This window comes from Cyrtonyx montezumae, unplaced genomic scaffold (assembly GCF_038088225.1).
Source record: "Cyrtonyx montezumae isolate F1298 unplaced genomic scaffold, pur_monq_1.0 scaffold_7, whole genome shotgun sequence".
Classification (NCBI taxonomy): Eukaryota; Metazoa; Chordata; class Aves; order Galliformes; family Odontophoridae; genus Cyrtonyx; species Cyrtonyx montezumae.
This window is the reverse complement of record NW_027072078.1, coordinates 19,183,479-19,207,724: the sequence shown is the minus strand read 5'-3', so window position 1 is coordinate 19,207,724 and position 24,246 is coordinate 19,183,479. Positions and strand designations below refer to the sequence as shown.

At 36.3% G+C, this 24,246-nt stretch overlaps 1 protein-coding gene across 1 annotated transcript in view; it reads left to right on the top strand.

Moving 5' to 3' along the window:
- The window catches only part of LOC136057643 (sodium channel protein type 2 subunit alpha-like), a 71,440-nt gene that overhangs the window by 10,308 nt on the left and 36,886 nt on the right, over window positions 1-24,246 (top strand). The window contains exons 2-11 of the mRNA XM_065750436.1: window positions 7,811-8,130; window positions 11,140-11,258; window positions 13,584-13,673; window positions 15,423-15,551; window positions 16,239-16,330; window positions 17,214-17,486; window positions 19,883-19,946; window positions 20,500-20,641; window positions 21,431-21,637; window positions 23,131-23,421. Coding sequence (XP_065606508.1) covers window positions 7,864-8,130; window positions 11,140-11,258; window positions 13,584-13,673; window positions 15,423-15,551; window positions 16,239-16,330; window positions 17,214-17,486; window positions 19,883-19,946; window positions 20,500-20,641; window positions 21,431-21,637; window positions 23,131-23,421 — 1,674 coding nt within the window. The 5' untranslated portion in view covers window positions 7,811-7,863. The remainder of the gene's footprint in view (window positions 1-7,810; window positions 8,131-11,139; window positions 11,259-13,583; window positions 13,674-15,422; window positions 15,552-16,238; window positions 16,331-17,213; window positions 17,487-19,882; window positions 19,947-20,499; window positions 20,642-21,430; window positions 21,638-23,130; window positions 23,422-24,246) is intronic.

Here is a 24,246-nt window from a genome sequence, read left to right as displayed (position 1 = left end):
GATCCTCCTGTTTATGCTGCGAAGTTGCAGCTGAGATGTGCGCTGCCTCATGTACACAGAACCCACGCTCGGGGCGGGGCGGTGGAGGCGATTTTTTCTAGTCCAAACAAACCAGCAGCTCGAAACAAGGGTAACTTCTTTTAAACGCGGAGATCACGTAACAGCTGCCCTGCCCTCAACTCCCTGTGCCCGTTTCTATGGTTTTGCAGCCTCCATTTCCTCCCTAAAACACACCCACGCGGACCAGGCGTGCAAGACCAGCACGGCTGCGAGCACCGCCCGCAATGCGCAGCTGAACGAGCTTCGCGGCGCGAGGACACCCGGCATACCCGGCATGCCCGGCCCGCAGGGACCGGCCCTGCCTGCAGCACCGCAGCCCCCGCAGCCCCCGCAGCTCGCGCTCGGGCGGCGCCGCCGCACCCGGGCGCAGTGCAGCGCAGTGCAGCGCGGCGCCGCCTACCAGGCCGCAGCGCGGTGCCGCAGCCGCCAGCTGGTTGCTACGCAACCCCTCCTCTCGCTCCCCTCGCGCCGCGCCGTGCGGGGGCCCCCGCTCCCGGTCCGGCAGTGCCGCCATTGTGGGGCCGTGTCCCATCCAGCCCTCCCGGCTGCCCGCGCCGCTTTCCCGCTCGGTGTTGGCAGCCGGCCGCTGAGGTGCAGCCAGCGGCTGGCTCAAATCACGATTTCTGTTGCTTGTCCAGAACCGCTCGGTAATGTTTACAGGGGTTCTGAAGTCAATATAACTGGTGTTGTTCTATACAAAAGCATATAAATTATATATGATTACATTTTCCGTAGCCGCACTTTAAGTTAACATTAACGAGGATCTCATTCTAAATATCTTTACATAATGCCCATGCTGGGAACGTTAAATGAGTTGTAGTTTCTGAGAAACAAAATCACAGCATGTTTTATTAACAGCATCAGCACTCTCCTATTCAGGCATCTGGAAATCTCTAGCTCATCTCATACATATGGCCCTTCTGCTATCACTGCATCTCTGTAGTCACTCTCCCCACACAAACACACTAAAAATGGATATATCTCTAGCCTGACTCTTATACAAGAATGCTCTTGTGGGAACAAGTTTTTCCCAACAGATATCAGGACAAAGATTGATCTGATTAAAGGCCCAGCTTGGCTGGATGGATGAGCAGCCTTCATTGCTCCATCAGCCTCACCAAGGATTTGGAGGATGATCTTCTCACATTACTTTTCTCCCACACTGCTGTTTGCTTTGGATGCAGATATTGTCAGTTACTGACTCAAAGTAGGAAGTCAAAAGCAGTAAGATACTGATACTAATATATTTTTCATATCTCCTTGGAGTACATTTTGCCTTAGCCCTGCGAGCAGTACCCTGAAATAACTTTTAAAACTTGTGGTAAAATTGATTTGAGGGAACCTCCGAAGTTTTCCAGTAGAGATCTTTGTCTATTTGTTTTCATATTAGATGATCCTGTGTTGTATATGATCTATGTTGAGGGGCAGAGGGCCTTAGAAGAGCAGTCCTGGGGCTGCTGTAACAGTACACTTGCCTGATGTGATCAGACATTCCAGTGAACCTTTTTACTTTTCTCTCTTTCCTGTGCAGGGTTCTACACCAAGCGTGGGATCTGCGTTTATATTTGTTGACTGTATGGTTGTTAGACTTCTGCTCAGCTCTTGAATTCAAGCATTAAAGTTTGTACTCTGGAACCTTAAGCCATATTGTGCTTCATAGGAAGGAAATGCACTAATATTTGGAAGATGCTGTAGACAATCAGCTAGTCCTTTCTACTTCAAAAATGAGCCTCTTAACTTCTTTCCCAAATTATGATGAGTCAGCTCTTTCATCTGGCTGAAATCTGGTCACTTACTGTTTTCAGCCAGATGGGTGATCTGATCTGACTCAAATGCGAAACTGTAGAAGTGCTAAAGCCTTCAAGAGTGGATGCAGAATGGGTCTGTCCTTTCTGACAGCACCATCTCACGTTGGCTCAAGTTTTTTTCTGAAACTACATTTCATAGGTTCATAGGTTCATAAGGTTGGAAAGGACCTACAAGATCATCTAGTCCAACCATCCTCCTATCACTATCCCTACCCAACTACTAAATCAAATCCCTGTGATTTGCTAATTACATGTCCATTTTAAATGTTAGACAATGTGTAGGCAGCTGTATTTTTATACAGCTCTTCTAAAAGCCAATTGGAAGAATTTGTTGGGTAGAGACAGTTTTCATATCTTACCATTCAGCAAACACATACTATATGAAGAGACCTCTGTTAGAGCTCTGATTACTGAACATGCAGAGCAACACACTGTGAAACACAGAGACCTCAAGAACAGGAAATTTGATTTTATCTGTTTTATACTAATTTCAATAGTGAAGCAGTAAGACCATGGATCTTAACAGATACTACGCTAGCAGTAAACCATTCCTCTTCCAGGGCAATCAAATATTACATAATCCTTTGTGCAGTGCCATGGAGTGCTGAAGCATCCAAAAGTGCTGTAGCCCTTTGAGATGCAACAATATTTTCTGGAATTTATTTTGCTTGTGTGTAGGAATAGCAGTGGTTCAATTTCTTCTCATCAGGCTAGGAGAAAAAAAAGAAAAATAGCAGGAGAAAGACGCGAGTAAATAAAAACTGGTAGCAGATCTCTCCTGTTCCACATGAATGCTTCCTAAGGAGCTAACCCTCTCTTCCTCTGTAAAGAATCCCTTAAGAGTTTTCCTGTGCATGATGGGACTTTCTTCTGCCCTGTATCCCACGTTCTCTTGAAAAACTCTCAGTTAGAGCAGTCAAAACCCCATTCTTTTTTGCTTCACTAGTAAGTAAATAATAAGCTTTTACTTCCTTGAGGCCAGGGAAGAGTTGTAACAGATGGAGCAGCACAAAACATTAAAAAAGATACTTAAACATGATCCTTAAACATTAAGGATTTCTTACAATTTTGCAGATGCTCAGACTGATCAGTTTGCTAAAAATCTCACACTCACTGCTGATCTTTCTTATAGCATCTTTTTAGAAGGCTTGACCTTTCTCAAAGCCCTTGAATGACTGAGGTAAGTCTGCTCCTTTTATCTGTTGGCACTGGTAAAACATTTTTCTAACAAATCTCTCTTGCTGCAGTTCAACCCCACAACCTCTTTCCTATGTGACAGATAAAAGGAAAAGAAATGTTAAGTAGCATAAGGGAAGAAGTGACAGGAATTTCTTTAGGTGCAATGTATGTGATTAAATGTGTAGTATTTACAAGAAGTAAAATCTCTTCCAGTTTCCCTCTTCCTCTCTCTTTGCAAGATTAGCATTCTTAGAATGTTATTAATTTGCTTTAAACACTATAGCAAGTACCCAAGTAAACTGCACTTTGGTCAAAGTTGCTGGTTACCAATATATATATTTGGGACAAATTCTATTTAATTTTTCTACTAATTGTTTTAGCAAAGAAAGTGGGAATATGCCAATGTAATTTGTTCCAGTCATAAAGTTATAAGGCATTGTCAAAGAGGGATCAAGCTATTACACAGAAAAGAACAGATGAGCTTGATGAGTAGCATTACTGGGATGAGATGAAATTCAGATCTTTAAATGAAAAGGCATGCACTTAAGGACAATTTATGAGACTGCAGGAACACACAGCTGGAAATAACTGAGAGTAAAAGGATAACAGAGCCACAGAATGATGGCAGTTTGCCACTTATGCACTTTAATGCTCAGACCTTAACACTGAACAAACACAGTTAATTTTTACAGATTTGTGAGGAGAGGCTGGTTATTGTTTTCCATCTCATTTTATTAATCAAGATTTTCTATAGCTGAATGGCTCCTAGACATCTGGAAGAAGACTCAGAAGTTTCTCAGCTTTGTCCTGTCAAATACAATTCACCCTCATGTAGAATTTGTCTACATGTGATACAGAACATTTCTTCAACTCTGCTCTTTATATGGGCCATGAGTGCTTTCCTGAATAAGAGAGAATAGGACCCAGACCACTTCATGCTTTCCTATGTGCCATAATAGTGGGAACACAGATACCATGGGTGAGAAACTAGTCCTAAGGTATATCCATGGCTGTGGGCTGGAAGCTAGGCTGCAATCAGAAGCTACCTGTTAGCAGAATTCTCATTATTCCATGTTTATATTTTAGGCGATTTTTTATATGTTTGAACAAGAATTTTTAAATCTAAGTTATATTTGATTGATATTTATGATTTGATCTGATCGTTATCTCTTCCTATCTCTATAAATTTTATTTATTACAATATATCTATGTAGCATCTAATTACTGTATTTTAATGATTGTTACTAGCTTCTCTAGATATAGTACTATAGTGTCCTCTTTAGAAGTACATATATTTCTCTTGCAAAAACTGCAAAGACAGTATTGCATCTGTTTCTCTAAAATGCTTGTTCTTTTCACCTTACACTCTTGCAAGGCCATAGGCAAGCAATTACTGGGATACTGTCCCACTGCCTATTTTCTTTCCGTCTTCACTGTTTTTCCTAATTCTGTTCAGGTAGATTGTATTGCAGTTGTGGAAATCAATTCAATGTGTCACATAATTTCTGATCTATGCAATAAGAAACACATAATCAAACTAATAAGGAAATTTAACATGGTGTAACAGACACCGCAGAGTGAAGTTCCTTTTCCATATCGATGAATTAGACAAGCTTTTCAGCTGCTTGGTTTATTTTTCTTAAGTCGCTGTACAAACGCGTGTACAAATCCACATCTATAAATAATAAACATCCTTTTGTAGTTAGATCTTTTACTCCAGTGAATCTGTGCTGTCTCATAATTCTTACTTTGAGACTGCAGAGCTGCTTCAAGTAAACAACAGTCCTAATTAGAGACAGCCAGAAGTTTTAATCCAAAGCTTTTGGACAATAAATAAATAAATAAATAAATAAATGGTTGCATAGAAATATTTGCAAAATTTTGATTAATTTCATGGAATCATTTATGAAATTGCAAAACTGTCAAAATACTTCTCATTTGAAAAGCACTTTTAATATTATCTTTAAATATCTTTAAATATTGTGTAATGCCTAAATTATTCAAAGCCAAATCAATAGTTCTGATGTAATTAAAATATATTTCTTGTTGGGTGTATTTGTTCTAAATTGCTTAAAACTTTTGAAAACTCTTTTGATCCAATCAAATTATCTTACCACAATTGCTGAAGAATCGTATTGTAGATATTTGTCCTTCTCTTTGTTGTCCTCTTTTAAAAGGCACTGAAATGGCCTTTATTCACCTTCTGTATTTTCATTCAGTCTCTCTCACTTCATAGTGATCCTTTGCTTTTTATTACTTCCCACAGCTTCCTTAATCCATTTCAAAGCACAAGGAAAGGAGATGGCTGAGGGACAGAAGTAAATGGCTGCTTGAATGGCTACAGGAATATGTTGCTCAAAGTTTGAAAGAGATTTGGATTTGGTTGGCAGTAGGAGGAAAGGGCAGAATATTTCTGGTGCTGGGAAAGAGAGGATAAAAAAAAAAGGAGATTATTGCAACAGGAGAAAGAAGATTGAAAATTTGTAAATGTAGAAAATGCAGATAAAGGGTGAGAGAGACAAGAAGCAAGATGGCATTTAGTTGCTGTGGGGCCAGGGATGGTATCTCATTGATTTGCCACCTGGGAATGGGTGGTTGCGGCCTGCTCCCTGCTAATGGATGGTGATTGCTGTACAGGAATTCACTACTGCAGTGAGCATTAAAAACTCCAATCCTCCTCTTGCGTTGCTGAGTTTCCTAGATTACATGTTAAATATATTGTATACATGTTTTTAAAAAATAAAAGCTTTGGTTTAAAATAAATCAGACTGTGTAGAGAGACTCAGCAACTGCCTTGGTTGTACACTGTGCAGCCTCCATTTTCCTATTTCTCTTTTTGCTACCCCTCCTACTTTTTTTTTTCTATGTCATCTTTCAGTTTTAACAGCTATCATCTCAACAGCAGTAGCTTCTAAATATTAAAAGAATTTTTGAAAATCCTGAGACCTGACTGGTTATATAAAATCATGTATTTTAGTCCCATTCTCAGTTTTAGCAAGTACTTGAGCATGCAAAAGATTCTTCACCATTTCTGATGTGAATTTCTGAAGGTATATCACTACCATCTAGTGGCAGAAAGAGTTACCACACCTAGTAGTCTCACAGGAAATGCCGGAGTTGACTTCAATAACCAAGATCCTCTAGCAGGAAGTTAGTTGGGGGGAAAAAAAAACACCCTTAAAAAAAAATTAAAAAAGAAGGGAAAAAAAGAAAAAAAAAGGAAAAGACATGATGGAATTTATCTGCAGTGTTCCTGGATGCCATTCCCAACCCATGAAGTGAAAGATATACTGGTCATGAATTTTTAATTGTTTCCAGCAAAATTAAGATAGAATTATGCCTTCTTTTAATAAATGTAATTAACAATAAAGTCTGACATGATCCTGCAGCAGGATCATTTGCATTTTCACAACTAATCTGCTGCTGCTGCTAGTCTGTGCATGTTTTCTAGCAGCAATTTGCTACAGACTGTCCATGACAGAATGCACCCGGTGCTTTTACCTGCCATGGAAGGGGTTGTTTGCAGGGAGACCTACAGAAGTTGGGATGTGTGTGGATGTCTGTGTAGGTGTAAAGAGCCATATGCATATGGATTAAAAGGAGGAGAAAGCATCATGCTGCAGTTTATTTAGCAGGCTTGCAAAATATGAACTTGGTGCTGCTGTGCTGGAATATGTATATTTAGGTAAAGAGTAAAATAGGATCATGCAGTTTGTATTTTAACTGTTGTATTATTTTAATTTGATAATCATTTTTTAGATATATCAACTTACAGAGAAGTTACTTTTTTATTGCATTTGCTGTGTTTTTAATGTGCTTCCTCAGGATAAGGATTTGAGAAATAATAATTGAAGGCTATGGTAGAGGTACTGTTTGTGATTTCAGATTGAAATATTTGCATAAGGAATATTTTTCATTTGTTCTTCTTAACTGAATTGTCTTGAGCTATGAAGAAAAAGTGTTTCTGCCCTTGATAGTGCAAACGGTTAAAACGGTTACCATACAATCTGCGTGATGTCAATCCTAAAAGTGCATTATCTAATGATTAAATATAATTTTGTTTAATTCAGCAATTCTTCCAGTGCACAATGTGGTGCCAGGCAGGGGATCGGAATACAGGTGCTTGTGCTTGGTTCCTTGTTTCCTGAGCTGGCAGCTCTGCAAAGGCAGCATATTTGCACCTGAACAGAAGGAGCATCTCACGTTGCTTTCAACTGAGCCCTCTGGCTTTAAGTGCCAGTAGTGAATTCTAAGAGTCATTTTTGATCCTTTTAGATAAAGGGATGGTTGGTTCAAGGTACAGCTTAAGGAGGATAAATAAAGATGTAAACTGACTGCATTCTCACTCCTCAACACTGAACCGTAAACACTTCAGAACTGTTGAGGCCTCACACTGGATGTGCTGGAAAATGTCTCCTACTTTATTCATTGCCCATGAAAAATGAAAGATGTTTTTGTACTATGAGTGACATTTTTAAACAGGTTTGTTTTGTTTATTTGTTTGTTTTTTGTCAACTTACCTTCATTAAGCATTAAGAATTTTTTAAATTCTTCTCCAAGAGACAAGCTGCAAAGGAAAATGTTTTATTCTGAAATAAAAACAAATTTAAAAATTCATTTTATAACAACCTTCTCTTGGTTGATAGTAACTGTATTTAACAAAGATGTCCCACAGAAATTGATATGCAGGTATATTCTTTTACATTATTTGTGACTATTTATGTTGCTCTAATTATTGTATTTGTGTGTTTTTCTACTTTTAGCACTTTTTTTATGAGGGAGGCTAAACAGTAATTAAGAGGTGCAGGATGAAAAGATGGCACAGTCAGTGCTGGTACCACCAGGACCTGACAGCTTTCGCTATTTCACAAGAGAATCACTTGCAGCGATTGAACAACGTATCAATGAAGAAAAAGCTAAAAAATCCAAGCAAGAACGCAAAGATGATGATGATGAAGATGGCCCAAAGCCAAACAGCGACTTGGAGGCAGGAAAGACCCTGCCATTTATTTATGGCGACATACCTCCAGGAATGGTATCTGAGCCCTTGGAAGACCTGGACCCATATTATATCAATAAAAAAGTGAGTGTATTGTGTATTTCTGTGAAACTTTTAAGAATAAAATAACGCAGACTCTCTTGGTGGGCATAGCATTGCTACTGTTATGGATCCAGTCTTCACTTACCATTATATTCTGCTTTCTTTCATTGGCAGAAATCTCAATTCTAAGAACAGAATTAGTAATGTAAGTTTGTGGAACCCGATCTGTCAGTAGAATTGAGTTCCGGTTTATTTTAGTATACCTGGTGTTTGATTAAAATTTGTAACTTTCAGTGTTTTATTCGAAGGAAAACTATTGAAAAGTGGCAAAAGGGCTTTCTTCAGAATGCTGTTATTTCATTAACTGTTCTATAATAGATGTGAAAGGAGCAGATCGTTTCATCTCAAAGGCAGCTAGACACCTTCGCCCTGACTTTCATCACTGTTGCATGGAAAGCTTAGGCTGCATTCTCTTGTTGCTGGGAAGGCTATGGAAGTATGCAAAAGTAATTTCTCAGGATATGTTGAAGATCTTTCATTTTCATTAAGTAATTAAGAGTGAACTTAGGTACTGAGTGGAAAATGTTTCATATCCAGATTTTAAATCCTCATTGACTGTTACCAAAAAAGGAGATGTTTGACAGAAGCAAGTAAATAAAGAAGAGGGAGGAATTCCTCTTGGAGGGTCCAAAAAGTTTTAAGTAAATTTAAAGATATGTTATAGACATGTTCATTTTTTGAAAAAATAAGAATACAAAAAATAAGAACACTATAATAAAACCTAGCTACAACTGTGGGGCCAAACACAATAGTGCTGAACTTCAGACTTCTATCCAGGTGGCCTTGGGTTTCCTCCACAATTCCAGTCCTTCAAGTTTTGGCATAATTAATATGTATTGCATTATTTTTATACTATCGGTAAACATGAAATTGTTGATGAGTTTTCTGTCTTACTGTGCTTTCTTTTCTTTCCTGTAGAATTTAGTGACTGAATGAAAACAAGGTAGTTAAAAAAAAAAAAAGCAAAAAAACACCTTTGGGGAAAAAAAAAAGTTTTTTTTTTTTTGAAAGATCTAAGCAAAGAAAAAAAATAAGCAAAGAATAGCAATAATTTAAATATTTTTATTGTAAGAATTAAGGATATGCTAAAGAGAGACTACAACTTTAAAATAAATCAGCTATTCCTTAAATGTTTGTTGCAGAATTTCCAAAACTCAATTAATTCTATGGAGAATTGTGACTTAAATACGAGAATTTGGTTTTCTATCAAATACTTCTTTCCACTCCCTTTACTCTATATGGTAATCCTGAGGAAGACTAGAAGTAAGACTAATGAAATTAGGGTCCAAGTGCTGATTCCTTTCCTTCCTCCTTTCCCAGATCCACGGTAAAAATACCCTAATTGTGGTGCTGGAGATCTTTATGTTATTATTATCACGGTTTGGCAACAAGAGAAGTAATTCTGGAATTCTCTGTGAAAAAGAAGTATACTCCTTCTGAATTTCTTGATCCTGAATTAGACATATGTAGTGGTAGACTTCTTCTTTTGCAAAAGCATAGTTTCAGGGTTTCTAGCTAAAGATGTGTCTCCAAACTACATGCTTTGCAATCATAATTTATTCTGGTCATTATCTTGGCGTTCTCTGTGTATTTTCCAACATTCATGCTTGCACATTCAGGTCAGATTGCATTTTAATTTTTCAGTTTGTCTTGATAGGCCAGTATTATCAAACGATATATCAAGTCTTTTGTTAGAGCAAAGAAAACTGAAGACACATGAAAAGCTGAATTTGGAGCTGTGGTAGAAAAGATACAACTTTAGAGACAAATTCTCTTATACAATTAAGAAGCGAAGTATGGTCGGAGAATCAACATGTATCTGCATATCTGAACATATGATTCATTTGGAAGAGCAGAAGTTTATGATTCCAAGCTAGGGGAAGACTTGTGTTTCCAGGATTTCAGCTGCTGCATTTGTCACACCTCAGAAAGTATAGTCTAGTCTTTGCAAACACTGCCCTCTGATTCCAGCTGAGACACATGATAGCTCCTGGCACTGCTCCAGTTTTTTATGGGTTATGTCCCTTTGTGCTTTTTAGAGCTGCCACGATATTAGGTAGATCTCATACCTTCAGTGAGTATGAACTTTCACACATTTGGAAAGAAAATAGACAGGAATTTACCCAAATACGTGGATATATAAATAAGTTTTTAAAGTACTGCATGTTAAATAAAGGCTTTATCCTTCTTCATTTCCCAGGTTTTAAGGAAACTGTTACATTTATAATTTTTTTTTTAATGCTGGCAGTATATGTGAATCACTGCTGAAACCATGGAGAGACAGTGAAAATACATGGATTATTGAATTTGATATTAGGTAAAAGCAAAGTGTGGCATAAGAAAAGTAGACAGAGTTGCAGGTATGAAATTCTCACAAGAAATAGTTAAAAAGTACAGCAACATGTTTATCATTTCTTGAATTGCAGTGAAAACTCTCCACTGCATTTACGATATAACCAAAAACTGGTGTTTGAACGCTGACTGTGTATTGCTGCAATTTCACTTTTGAGTACTGCATCACTTCATAGTACTATTGCCTTAGAACTTTGATGGTATGATAATTAGTGCTGGTTATTTGATTAAGGAAATGATGATGATTTCATGAGTCTGGTTTGTTTTCTTTCTTTTTTTTTTTTTTTTCATATTACATATACCAGTAGATATATTATAAGCTAAAGGCTGTATATTAGTGCCTCAATGTACCCGCCTTTGGTTTCTATCTAGCAATTTCAGGATTGCTTATGATTTCTAAATGAATTCTTAAGACATTTTAATGCAATTCTGTTGATAGTAATTTGTCTAGAGTCTGCTATATGTGAACTAGACAAGGCAGTCTTGATGCTGAGATGGCCAAAGGGGGAGGTGCAAATAGAAGTGTTTGACCAAATATGATTAATAATGGAATGAAAATGATTCAGGGTTTGACCTTGTAAATTGTAACTTGTTGGTATCTTTCAAATGTAATTTTTAATTCTGTGTTTCTTTTTCCAGACCTTTATAGTATTGAATAAAGGGAAGGCAATATTCCGATTCAGTGCCACCTCTGCCCTGTACATGTTAACTCCTTTCAATCCTCTTAGGAAAATAGCTATTAAGATTTTGGTACATTCATATCCTTTTCAAGTGGTCAGTCTAAAATTGTAGTCAATGAGATGTTGCTTAGTAATTAAATAATTAACTGGCACATGTCCCAGGGTTGATATGGTGTCTATGGTGCTTTGTTTCTTCTTTCTGTCCTTTTTCTATTCCCCATTTTACTTTTGTTTGTTATTGCTGGATCATAATATAGAAACATCAGAAGACAACTAATAATCCTTCTTTACAGTTCTTTCATCCATCTTTCTTCTTCCCTCTCCTTTTTTTCCTTTCCCTCTCATTTTCCATGTAGTCCTCAGACTTTTTTCATCTTTTCACTTCCACCACATTTTTCACAAATTACAGTTATATTCTTCAGGATACTTTCAGTTCTTCATTAACACTTTGTGTTGAAATCTTTGATCCCAGATATGCACTTGCTTGAATATTTAGTGAAAATCTTGTTTCATTATTACTTTTCATTTTCTGATTCAGATGCAACTTGAAAGCTAGTTTGGTGAACAGCTTAGGTTTCTTATCTGCATTCTCAGCCCAAGATGTATCTTAGCTGTCTATTTCTTTGTTGTTATTGCTTTATGCACTTGTAACCATGTATAAACTCTAATTTCTGCCTAAGTATATTGGATTTTACACATTATAAGTAGAAATCTACAAAGCTAAATAGTCCTAATGGCATACCTATCACCTTATCTTTCTCGGTGTTTTGATATATGAATTTAAAAAGCATCCCATTGGTCTGATCTCAGACACTGATATATGGACATTGAGGGCTTTGACTTCAGTAAATCTGCTTACTTAAGAAGGATATACAAATGTTTGCACACTGATATTTCACAATAGTCTTACATAAACACATTATTAGCATTGCATAGAGGGATCATAATATCATGTAGAATAACCCTTGGAAGTCTTTTGTTATACTTCTCGTTTAACAGAAATCTGATAAATGTGATTGGCTAATACAAATAATTATTTGACAGTTATATGAGTTATATAACACTTCATAGCACGTAACAAGCAATTAGATGCAGTAATGGGAGATCATAGAACTAAGCTGGTGGTGAATAGCTGGTGTGACCAAAATCAGAATACTAAAAAGCTTTGTTTAATATTTTGAGAAGGTATAGTCCAGTTATTTCTCCCTGATGAAAGAATATTGAGGATTTTGAAGGATATTTCATCATAAAGGATTTTGAAAGCTGATGTAAGCAGTCATTATGCATTACAGGTTAAAATAGTGTCTTTTTTCTTCTGCTCTTTTCACATATGAATTGTATAGCAAGAAGCTGCCTTCTGGTGAAAAGATTTGAGATAACATTTACAGATGTGAAAGACCCAGATATCTGCTGACTGTAATGCCATAGTTTGAGAGTTCAGAATTCAGAGGTATTTACTGTTGCTTGAAGTTTTTACTTATTTATTTTTGGTCACTGTAGACATACAGAGGAAATGTTATGAGGGGAACATCATAGTAGTTCCCACAGCATAATAACTCAGATTTCTAGACTGCAGCAGCATGGAAACCTGCATTTTAGTTAGAATAACTAAAGGTCTAAAAACGAGCTTCGCTCTCTTTATAATTTTAGGTGATGGTGCCATCATGTGGACATTTTATGCTTCATCTGTGTGGTTGGTTTTCATTTTGGTGTTTCTGTTGTCATCTCCAGTAATGTGTTAGCCCTGAAATTGAAGGTTTGTAAATACAGAGCAGTTCTGTCAAAAACAGTGTAAATATTGTAGCATGGAACTGTTCTCAGATTTTCTTCAGGTTTTTTTGTTTTTTAGAATGAAGCGTGACTTGTCCTTCACCACTGGTTATATTACAAAAATATATTTATAAAAAGCAAATGCAGGTAAAATAGTACCAAGTAGCTTTCAATACATGTATTATACGAAATAAATTGTTGATATGTGCCAAATTTTATAGTGAAAATTAGAGGAAAGAAATGAAGAAAATGTATCTTGCATTGTTTTGTTTGTGAGAACTAGATGGTATTTGTCTAGATCATCCAATAAAAGCACTTTTTTGGTGTTATTCCACTAAAATAGAAACCACTACTTACAACATTCCTGTTTTTATTTAAAAAGAGAAAAACCATCTAAGGTATTGTTATTTTTTTTTCTACGTGTATATATTTAAACTTTTCTAATTTTTAGTGTGTGGTTGTCCTAACTATAAATGAAGTGACTATGAAATATGCTCAGTTCTTTTCTCTGCGAGTCAGCATTGCAGTGGAGGGATAAATAGCTCCTGATACTGGATATGTGCCAGACCAAGATCTTGTTTGATATTCTTTTAATGAGATTTTCTGGTTTACATTCCTTAACTCTTAACCCACATTATTCAGCATGCTTATCATGTGCACTATTTTGACCAACTGTGTATTTATGACCATGAGTAACCCTCCAGACTGGACAAAGAATGTAGAGTAAGTGAAATGGATTTTCTTTGAATTATATTCAGTCATCTGAATTAAACTGTTAATGATGTTTCACTAATAATGATAGCATCTACTGACAGCAGCTACTTTGTAACATACGTTTTGAATGCCTATTTAAATGCTAGATTCTTCTGTGTGATATTAAATCAATATATTTTTCAACAGTTCATTACAAAATGTTCAGTTTCCATTCTCTATTCATAGTATTAGATAGGTAATTTAAGAAGAAGATGCTTGTCTTACAAGTATATAAAAAAGATTTATGGTAAATATTTTCCAGTGCAGTCTGTGTTGCAGCTGTGCAAGAATGTGAGGAAATACACCCTTCTGTCTGCATTGCAGGAACTAGTATAGATAAAGGGCCTGTGCAGTTTTCATTTATAAAAACAATCTGTTTGTGCTTTTTTTTTTTTTTTAATGAAAAATAAGCTTTTTCAGAAGTATTTCAGTGATTGGCTAATCTTCCTGTAGGAAATAGCAGCTAGAAAGAGAAAGGTTCTAATACAGTATCGACCCTTTGGTCCCCATATACAGCCAATGCATATTTTGTTATTGTTCCAAGGCTGTAGACAGCTGTGTGAAATACTGGTCTTTATGATGCTTCATTTTTGTAATAACATCTTATGTGCCTTCTGCATCTTCACTTCTAACTTATTTGGATTATAAGTCCATGTTTAATCTTCAGTAATCAACTTTGAAATCAAACAACTCTTAAAGTCATTGTAGGCATTCTCATTTTGAATTATAAACATATATGTATTCAGGATGTCTAACATATGGTATTTATGAATACATACAGCTAGCCTAAATATTTATTCATGTCATTATATTGTGCCGTATGTATATATAATAAAAATCTTGGTCATCTCTGGAGTAAAGTTGTGTGGAGAAAACTTTTTCATTCTTTTCCTCATGACTGAACTGAAAAAAACGAAACAGGAAAATTGGTTTCAGGTTAATTGTGTCTGAAAACCAGCGTGAGCTTTTTAAACAGTTTGACTCGAAACAGTATGTTTTACCTTATTTTCCATTAAAGATATAAATGAAACTAATTTTCAAAATAACATCACTTGGAGATAGAAAATAAAAATGACTCAGAATACCAGAACTAACTTTTTTACTTTTTATGTTTCAGCAATTTTTTTTATCTAAACAAGTACCAAATTTTATTGGAATCTGTAAAAGTTTTGATTGGTCTTTTGCAGGATTTTGCATCTGAAAACACTGATTTTGTTCCAGTACTATTCTTGTCTAGCTGAGGGTGAACTGCTGGGTACAGCTACTCTAACAAAGTGAATGAGGGCTGATGAGATTTGATACATTTCCTATCATGGTACCCCTACAACATTTCACCATAAAAATAATACTGAAGAAATATACTAAGATTGGAAGCAACTTCTGAAATCACCATTTTAAATGCTTTTTCTTGTAACACAGAATCAGGTTGGATGTAAACATGTACCAGTGAAGTAACAGGGAATTCTGCAACTGACTAGTTAGCACAGATTATAGAGGATGTAATAGATTATTTCAACCTCAATTTCTGGATTGTCATGTAGTCTTTTAATCATGGTTTGATTCTTACTTCTCCTTGAAGGAAGAAATTCTGCAGATGTTTAAAGCTGGTTATATCTATTAAATACTTATGCTACACAAAGAATAGAAAATGGGTCTAGAGAGCATACCGTGTAGGGATGAGTATGTTTCTATAAATTCTGTCTTGCATATTTTCCTCAGATACACATTCACTGGAATTTATACCTTTGAATCACTTATAAAAATTCTTGCAAGGGGCTTCTGCTTAGAAGATTTTACATTCCTTCGCGACCCATGGAACTGGCTAGATTTCACTGTCATTACATTTGCGTAAGTCTACTGTTTGTTTGTTTTGGTTTGTTTTGTTGGTTTTATTTTTTTAATCCTTCAGATAAGATGAAATTAGTGACTAAAAATTGTCTGATATTTTCTCAACCAGAACATTTGGAGCCTGGACTTCCTGCAGTTTCAATATGTTTCTTTTACCTCTTTTACACATTTTAGTGTTTTTAACTGAGCATGTGCTGCAGAGGCCTACATGGTGTGTCAACCCATTAGGATTACGAATGCCATCAGCCTGAACTGTTCATATCTTGTCTCCTTTCTGCATATCAGGAATTGTTTTGACTTCCTGCTACAAGCTGATAAAATTAGCTTTCAAAAACAAGTCAATGTGGTTTATTTTGATAAATTAATTTGATTTTATGATCAGAAGGACATTTATAACACAGGCAAAATACAGTGAACGGTGAACAGGTCTTAATCAAAGACCCAAGCAATAAGGATAAAATCTGCCTCAATTCTGAGTAACTGTGATTTAATCCTACAGGTATGTAACAGAATTTGTAAACCTAGGCAATGTTTCAGCTCTTCGAACTTTCAGAGTATTGAGAGCTTTGAAAACTATTTCTGTAATCCCAGGTAAGATGTAGTCGGTGTAAGGTGTTAGGCCCCTCGTTTCTCCAACTGTTATTTGTGTGCTGTCATTGTGTTTGTGTGTGAACTCCCCTATTACAGATATGTGACAGAGTTTGTGGACCTGGGCAATGTCTCAGCGTTGAGAACATTCAGAGTTCTCCGAGCTTTGAAAACAATATCAGTCATTCCAGGTGAGAGCTAGGTTAAACACTGAGGCTGACTGTTGTTCCACAGAGGCTATACTCACATTTTTGAAGCATAAGCCTTGTTTGCTAGATATTTTTAATATAGAAAAAAGCAGGAATCAAGGCATAACTTCATTTGAATTGATTTTTGCTTTTTAATTAGCTGTGTTTTATTTTTAGAAAGTCAGCCTTTGAGTTTAACAAACACTTGCATGAGATATTTGCAGTAAATAGCCTATGTGATTTGCATCTTATGACATCAAGCTTTCCGTTATTTGCTTTAACTCTGTTAATTTTAAGCTTTCATATTGATGCAAATTTTACCGTTTATTGCAGGCACTTGATATACAACTTTAACTCAGTTTCAAATGTCATGTATAAAAAATTAAACTCTAAAGGATAGCATGGGCCTTGCATGGGGAATTATTTTAAAGATGTCTTTCTTCTCCAAACCATCACTCCTCTCATATCATAAGAGGTTATCTTTAAAATATGACTTTATTACATCTTTATAACAGGTTTATAAATGCGGAATAATTTGAAAAGGTTCATATAAGCAAGGTTTGGGCAAGAAGCATCAGCAAAAGCAAACAGTACTTTCCTATGTAGGGCAGAGATATAGCATGAATAATAAAATCACTTGTTTTGGCATAAAGAATATGTTGGGTGATATCTACTTTTATTTATGTGCACTCCAAAATAAGCGTAAACTTACATCTTTTCATTCATTGTCACAAGCAATCTGTCTTTTAACAGATATTATTGTATCACAAACATTAGACTCAGTTATCATTTTGCATGAAATCTTTATCAGAAAAAAAACACCACATCATTTTGTATGTGTTTAGTATATGCTTAGTATTATAATAAAAATCCTTCCTCTTTGCAGGCTTGAAGACTATTGTGGGAGCCCTAATTCAGTCTGTGAAGAAGCTCTCGGATGTTATGATCCTGACTGTGTTTTGTCTGAGTGTATTTGCACTAATAGGACTGCAGCTGTTCATGGGCAACTTGAGGAATAAATGCCTGCAGTGGCCTCCAGACAACTCTACTTTTGAAACAACTGTTATTACCTACTTTAATAGCTCTATAGGTGAAAATGGAACATTTATTAATACAACAATGACAATATTTAACTGGGATGAGTACATTGAAGATAAAAGTAAGAATCCATTATATCATCTACTTCATTTTTTTTTCTGAAAAGAATTGGAAATAGATTAAAAAAGCTTATCATGGTTTTAGCAGCTCAGATTAATTAAAAAAACACAACTTGTAGATATATATATGTGTATATGTATTTAACCTTCTACTGATTCTGGTTTTTGGAGTAAATTCTAAAGCTTTCAAGAAAAAGGCATGAAATTGAATCTGGTGCCTGTATCCCTGAAAGTTAGGAAACCTCAGTTTAACAGCTAAATTGCTTTTGGATTCAAGTCTCATAATCTGCCTTATAATCTTTTAATATACTTATCATCTCAGCATACGAGTAGTATCTTAGAAATGTAGGCTTGGAAAAGATTTTGGATGATAACCCATTCTTAAAAATCTTTGAAAAAGATCTTTTTCCTTTCTTTTTCCTTTCTTTTTCCTTTCTTTTTCCTTTCTTTTTCCTTTCTTTCTCCTTTCTTTCTCCTTTCTTTCTCCTTTCTTTCTCCTTTCTCCTTCTCTTTCTCCTTCTCTTTCTCTTTTTCCTTTCTTTTCTCATCCTCTCTTTTCCTCTCCTTTCCTTTCTTCTCTGCTGACATAAATCCAAGTGCTTTCAGACCAGTTTGTCAGATGTCATTCTAAATTTTGATCAGCTTCTTTTAGATTTTTATCTTCAGAATACTTGATGTATTTTTTTTATTATTTCATGTCTTGATAATAAAACTTGCTATAAAACAGATCCTTAAAAATCCTTGGTTGTTAATAAAACTTGCTATAAAACAGATCCTTAAAAAAAGGGACTTAAAAAAAAAGACCTTCTGAATTATTTTTGAAGTATTTTTTGATCATTCAAGCTAGAACATATCTTTATTTGCTTCAGAAAGTGACATGTATAACTTGTCCTCAGACTATTATCCTGTTAGTAAGCTGGCAAAAGAGGAGACAGGAATAGTTTAATGTATGCTGTATATTTGAGAAATTCATATTGACTATTATTTTATTGTTATTGTGTTATTGAAAAATTGATATATATATATTTTTTTTCTAAAATACTGGGCTGACAGTTGAGCTGATTTGATAGTTTATCTGGATTCTCTACTTAATAGGAGAAGATCTGTGCTACAGAGTAGTATAAATTACACACACAAATAACTTTGAAAGTCCATCTTGGTGCATCTTTACAATCATTTTGAGTGTGAGTAAATCTCTCACATGGAATAACTATATGAGCACCTAAATATCTTCAAACCTACTACCTCTTATCTGATATCAGGGAATAGATTGCAGGTGTAGAAGTGATGTGCACACCTTTGTCTTTATACTAGGCAGATTTTTTGCTCTCTCCATCATACACTGGTAGTGACAGAGCAGAAGCAGACAGTAGGAACTGGTTGCAATTCCTTACTTGTCTCTTTAGTGTTAGCCTTGAGATAGTTCCTGCCAGCTAAGCTATTCCATGCCAGCTGGCGGTGAATCTGATGGAACCATCTGCTTCCTGGGAACAGCCAGAGCATACCTAATTTTGGCAACTTTAGTTTAATTTGCCACCTGACCCAAAATTTCCACTAGAGATTCCCATTTTTTTGCCATATAAATCCCTAACAAGTAATTGATGACAAACTGATTTTCACTTTTTGCATCACAACAGAGAAAAGAAGGGGTGGGAGAGTGTAGAAAAGGAGGGCAGCAGGAGCAGGAGAAGAGAGAAAGAAAGGATGTTCCAGGGTCTTTTTAGTCTTCCATTTCTTTAAATTAATTTTGAACCCTGTTTTAATAGTTAGTCTATTAACAGAAGATAGATTTTTTTGAGTGCAGTCCTCTATAACAGAATTACATATATTATTTTTCATGTACAGTCAAAGTTTGCCCTCTGCTTTCACTGCTCAAGTCAAAATCCAGTTAACCATTTCTTGTGCATGTTGTTATGTGCTATGCTATCATGCTGCAAAAACTTCCATGCTTTTTCAAATAATATTCAAGTATGTGGTTAATAATTATAAGTAACACTAAATAGTATATATAAAATTGCATGAAGAATGGGTATTGACCTCTTGTTTTCTTGTTTTCTTGGTATTAGTTTATTCAATTGCTGACCTCATATATGATTTATTAACCCACTAGCTGTAACTTATTCATTTGTGTAGATTACTGACAAATATACTACTGTATTTATGTTATCTAAAGGAAGATTAACTTCAAGATCTACCAAACATAATTTTCCTGTCAAAGCAGTACTTCCCTTTTTTTTTTTCTTTTTTTTTCTTTTTCTTTTATGGTCATCATATATCTCAATCAAAATGTTGGGTCTGCTTATTTCTTTGAAATGTAAAAGTTTTCATCACACCTCAACTTCCCTTAGATATAAATGATGTATTTTTCATCATCTTTTTCCTTTAAAAAAAAAAACAGATCATTTCTACTTCTTGGAAGGACAAAGTGATGCTCTGCTGTGTGGCAATAGCTCAGATGCAGGGTAAGAAAATCATTTTTCATAGTACATCAAGAAAGAAAGTTAGCTACTTAGAATTGCTCAGGTGGCTAAGTAAAGTATCAGCTGTACCACAGAGTTTCAGATTACCAACATTTTGGAATAGAAATTATACCTAAATATAATCATGTACGTGATTTGTGTTTACACAGTCCATTTCTTCAGCACCTTAGACTGATTTTGTAAAGGCAATCCCATGAATACTGTGTGCATAGAAGTTACTGCCAGCTGGCTGACAACTTACTATTAGCCGTGCTGGATGACAATCTTCTCTTGTGCTGATGGAGATGTGTTGATAAAAAATTGTGGGGAAGGATAGATTACTATTAGTTATATTATTATAGCAATGAAATATCAGTAGGAAATGAAATTAAAAATTGAAAACCACTGGATCTTTTTTTATCTTAGGTATGTTTAATGAGGTTTTACTTGTTTCAAATTGCATTAGCAACAGGTACTCCTGAACAATTTTGTGATTATTATAGCATATCGTAATCTAGAGTAGTTGCTAAAAATAGCATTTCCTCTTCTTTTGTAGTCAATGTCCAGAAGGCTATATATGTGTGAAAGCTGGTAGAAACCCCAACTATGGCTACACAAGTTTTGATACATTCAGTTGGGCATTCTTGTCACTGTTTCGATTGATGACTCAGGACTTTTGGGAGAATCTTTACCAGCTGGTGAGGACTTATTAAAATAAACAGCACCATCACCAATACCGTTACTACACAGTATTTGCATAGTTCTTTTCACTCACATGTACCTAAGATCTTTGGAACACAAATCATCTTTTATTTCATAAATGTAAGCTGGCTGAAACAATGGGGGCCTTACATTTCTATGTGCTACTCAAATACATAATACGAAATAGCTGTTAAGAATTTTTGTTTCCTTTTCACAAATGAGTAAATGAACTTGTTAATGCTTCTTGCCCAAACATCCTATAAATAAATGCTAGCTGAATTGATTTGCAATCTAGTAGAGTTACATTATCTTTGAGAAGGTTACATCTTGTCCCTGAACTACACACATCCTTAACCTGAAGGACTGTGATGTTGTGCAGGATGATGGTTTCTATACTGCATTGTCTTTATGGCACTGGTGAGACAAGACAGTAAGACTCTGACCAATGGCCCCATTACTATTAAAGTAGTTTAAAGGTTTAAGGTTCATAATGAAAAGATATAATGGGGGCAGCAACTACTGTAACAGATTTTCTTTAGTAAAAAGTTATGAACTATTTCAGCTACTGAATCATAGTCAACTTTACCATAGCAGACACAAAACTTGGATTTTTTCACATATATCTAGGATCTAATATTAACTAGTTTTATGTGCAAAAATTAACATAATCTTATAGTGCTAAAAATGAGAGATATTGCAGTATATTTCTAATCTATAACATAGATGCTGTCAGATTATGCAACAGTGTGTAAAATCTAAAATGTTTATTATCTCTTTTTCCCCAGACGTTGCGTGCTGCTGGGAAGACATACATGATATTTTTTGTTTTGGTCATTTTCCTGGGCTCTTTCTACCTGATTAATTTAATCCTGGCCGTGGTTGCCATGGCCTATGAAGAACAGAATCAAGCAACCATGGAAGAAGCAGAACAGAAAGAAGCAGAATTTCAGCAAATGCTGGAACAACTGAAAAAGCAACAGGAAGAAGCTCAGGTATCTAAGTAAAGTAAAACTTCCTTTTCCACTCATTGCAATTGGATGTCCACATACGAGAATAGTTTCAGTCGCTCACTTCTAAATATTACCTCCTGTCTTATATTTTCCAAAAAGTCTTTTATGTTTTACATAGCACGTTTTCTGTGGTCTTGAGTAAACTTCAATTCCTGGGCAGTAGTGACCACACTATGCTTGAGTTCATGCCCTGGAGGGATGTGAAACAGCCTCCTCTTTAAGGAAGCTTTCCTCAGGGCACAGAAGGTTTCCACCCCAGGTGGAGCAAGTCAGGAAAGGAAGGCAGGAGACTAGCATGGCTGAACCAGGATCTGCTGGTAAACCTGAAGAAGAAAATGCACAGGCAGTGGAGAAAGGAACAGGTACTATGGGAAGAGTATAAGGAAGCTGCTATACTGCGTAAGGATAGGGTCAGGAAAGCCAAAGCACAGTTTGAACCAAACTTGGCAAGGGATGCCAAAAAGAACAGGAAAGGCTTTAACAGGTACCTCATCTAGAAAAGGAACGACCAGGATGGCATACCCCCCTACTGAGTGACTCAGTCAGGCTGGTAACAGCAGACAAGGAAAAGGCTGAGGTACTTCACAACTTTTGTTGCCTCAGTCTTCTCTGAGAACTGCTTGCAGCCCTCAAACATCGCCAAGCTGTTAGCCGAGTCAATACACAAGAGGGATGGGACATCATCCTGAGGTAACCTCAGCAGTGGGCCCAGGTGAACCTCATGAGGGTTGACAAAACCAGATGCAGGATCTTGTGCCTGGGTTGAGGCAATCTCCATTACCAATACAAGCTGGGGGATGAAAGAATTGAGCACAGCTCTGCTGAAAAGGATATGGGGATACTGGAACATGAGAAGCTAGAGATGAGCCAGCAGCATGCTCTTTCAGCCCACAAAGACAATTGTATCCTGGGCTGCATCAAAAGAAGCATGGCCAGCAGGGTGAGGGAGGTGATCCTGCCTCTCTACGCCTCACCTGGAGTACTGTGTCTGGATGTGGAGTCCTCAGTACAGGAGAGATGTAGACCTGTTGGAGCACATCCAGAAAAGGGTCACAAAAATGATCCTTGGAATGGAACAGCCTCTCCTGCGAGGACTGAGAGAGCTGGAGCCATGCAGCCTGGAGAATAGAAGGCTGCAAAGTGACCTGATAGTGGCCTTTCAGTATCTAAAGGGGAGCTACAGGAAAGAAGGGGACAGACTCCTTCGAAGGGTCTGTGCTTACAAGTCACAGGGAAATGGTTTCAACCTCGAAGAGGTAGATATAGGTTAGACATAAGGAAAAAATATTTTACTGTGAGGGTAGTGAGGCACTGGAACAGGTTGCTTGGTGGTGATGTTGATGCCCCATCCCTGGAGACTTTCAAAGTGAGGCTGGATAAGGCCATGGGCAATCTGATCTGTCTGTATATAAGTAGTGAGTGTGTGTATTGGTATAAATGTTGTAAATTGCATATGTGCTTATATGTACATACAGGCAGCAGCAGCAGCTGCAGCAGCTGACTCAAGAGATTATAGCGGAGTAGGTGGAATAGGTGGATTCTCTGAAAGTTCTTCTGAGGCATCCAAACTGAGCTCAAAGAGTGCTAAAGAGAGGAGAAATAGAAGAAAGAAAAAAAAGCAAAAAGAACAAGCTGAAGGTGAGGAGAAGGATGAGGAAGAATTTCGCAAATCCGAATCAGAGGACAGCATCAAAAGAAAAGGCTTCCGATTTTCCATTGAGGGGAATAGACTGACATATGAAAAGAGATTCTCTTCCCCACATCAGGTACCATGGTATTATTACCTCTTGAATGTCTACTCATCATAGAAACAAATGCCTATAGTACAGTTTGGTCAGTTCTTGAAAAGGATACCACGGGTTCATTAAATATCTTAAAAACATGATCAAGTTAATACATGCAATCAAAGTCAGAACTGGAAGAATTAGAGAGATTTTCTTGAACTTATCTGTGGAAAAAATCAAAATAATATGTATTAATTAGAATGAGTTTTATTTGCCAAGTGTGTTAATGAAAATGGGCTTATCAAGATAGCATGAACAGTGGCTTCAAAAAAGGAATTTTATGCTTTCAATTGGAATTGTGCTAAATTAAGGGTGTGAAAAATAGTAGAAATAATATAAATGTTTATGTGAAATTTGGCAAATTAATTGATATGGCACCTTTAATTGTGTTATCTTAAAGGTGGAAATATCTGTGGCAATGAGTTATTGCATTTGTTCTACATTTATACACCAGCAACTCAAGAAGAGTACCATCTGCATCTTCTGTCCAGATACTTATTTCATTTGATAGCTTTGTTATGTCATACTTTCTACAATTTTCAGGAGCTTCTATTCATTTGCTCACCTCAGACTGTCCCCTCAGCAGCACAGGTCTCGATCTCGCACCCATTCTGTCCTTTTCTTCCCCTTTGTGTAACTTATGCTTCATCTCTTTTATCCCCACCTTCTTGATTCACCCTTATCTTTATGAATTACTATCCTCTTTTTAGTCACTATTACTAAATTCCTTCCTTTTTTATCCTCTTCTATTCCTCTCTCTGGAAAGCCTGTTTCATCACTTAAAAAATCATGCTCATTCATGTCCTT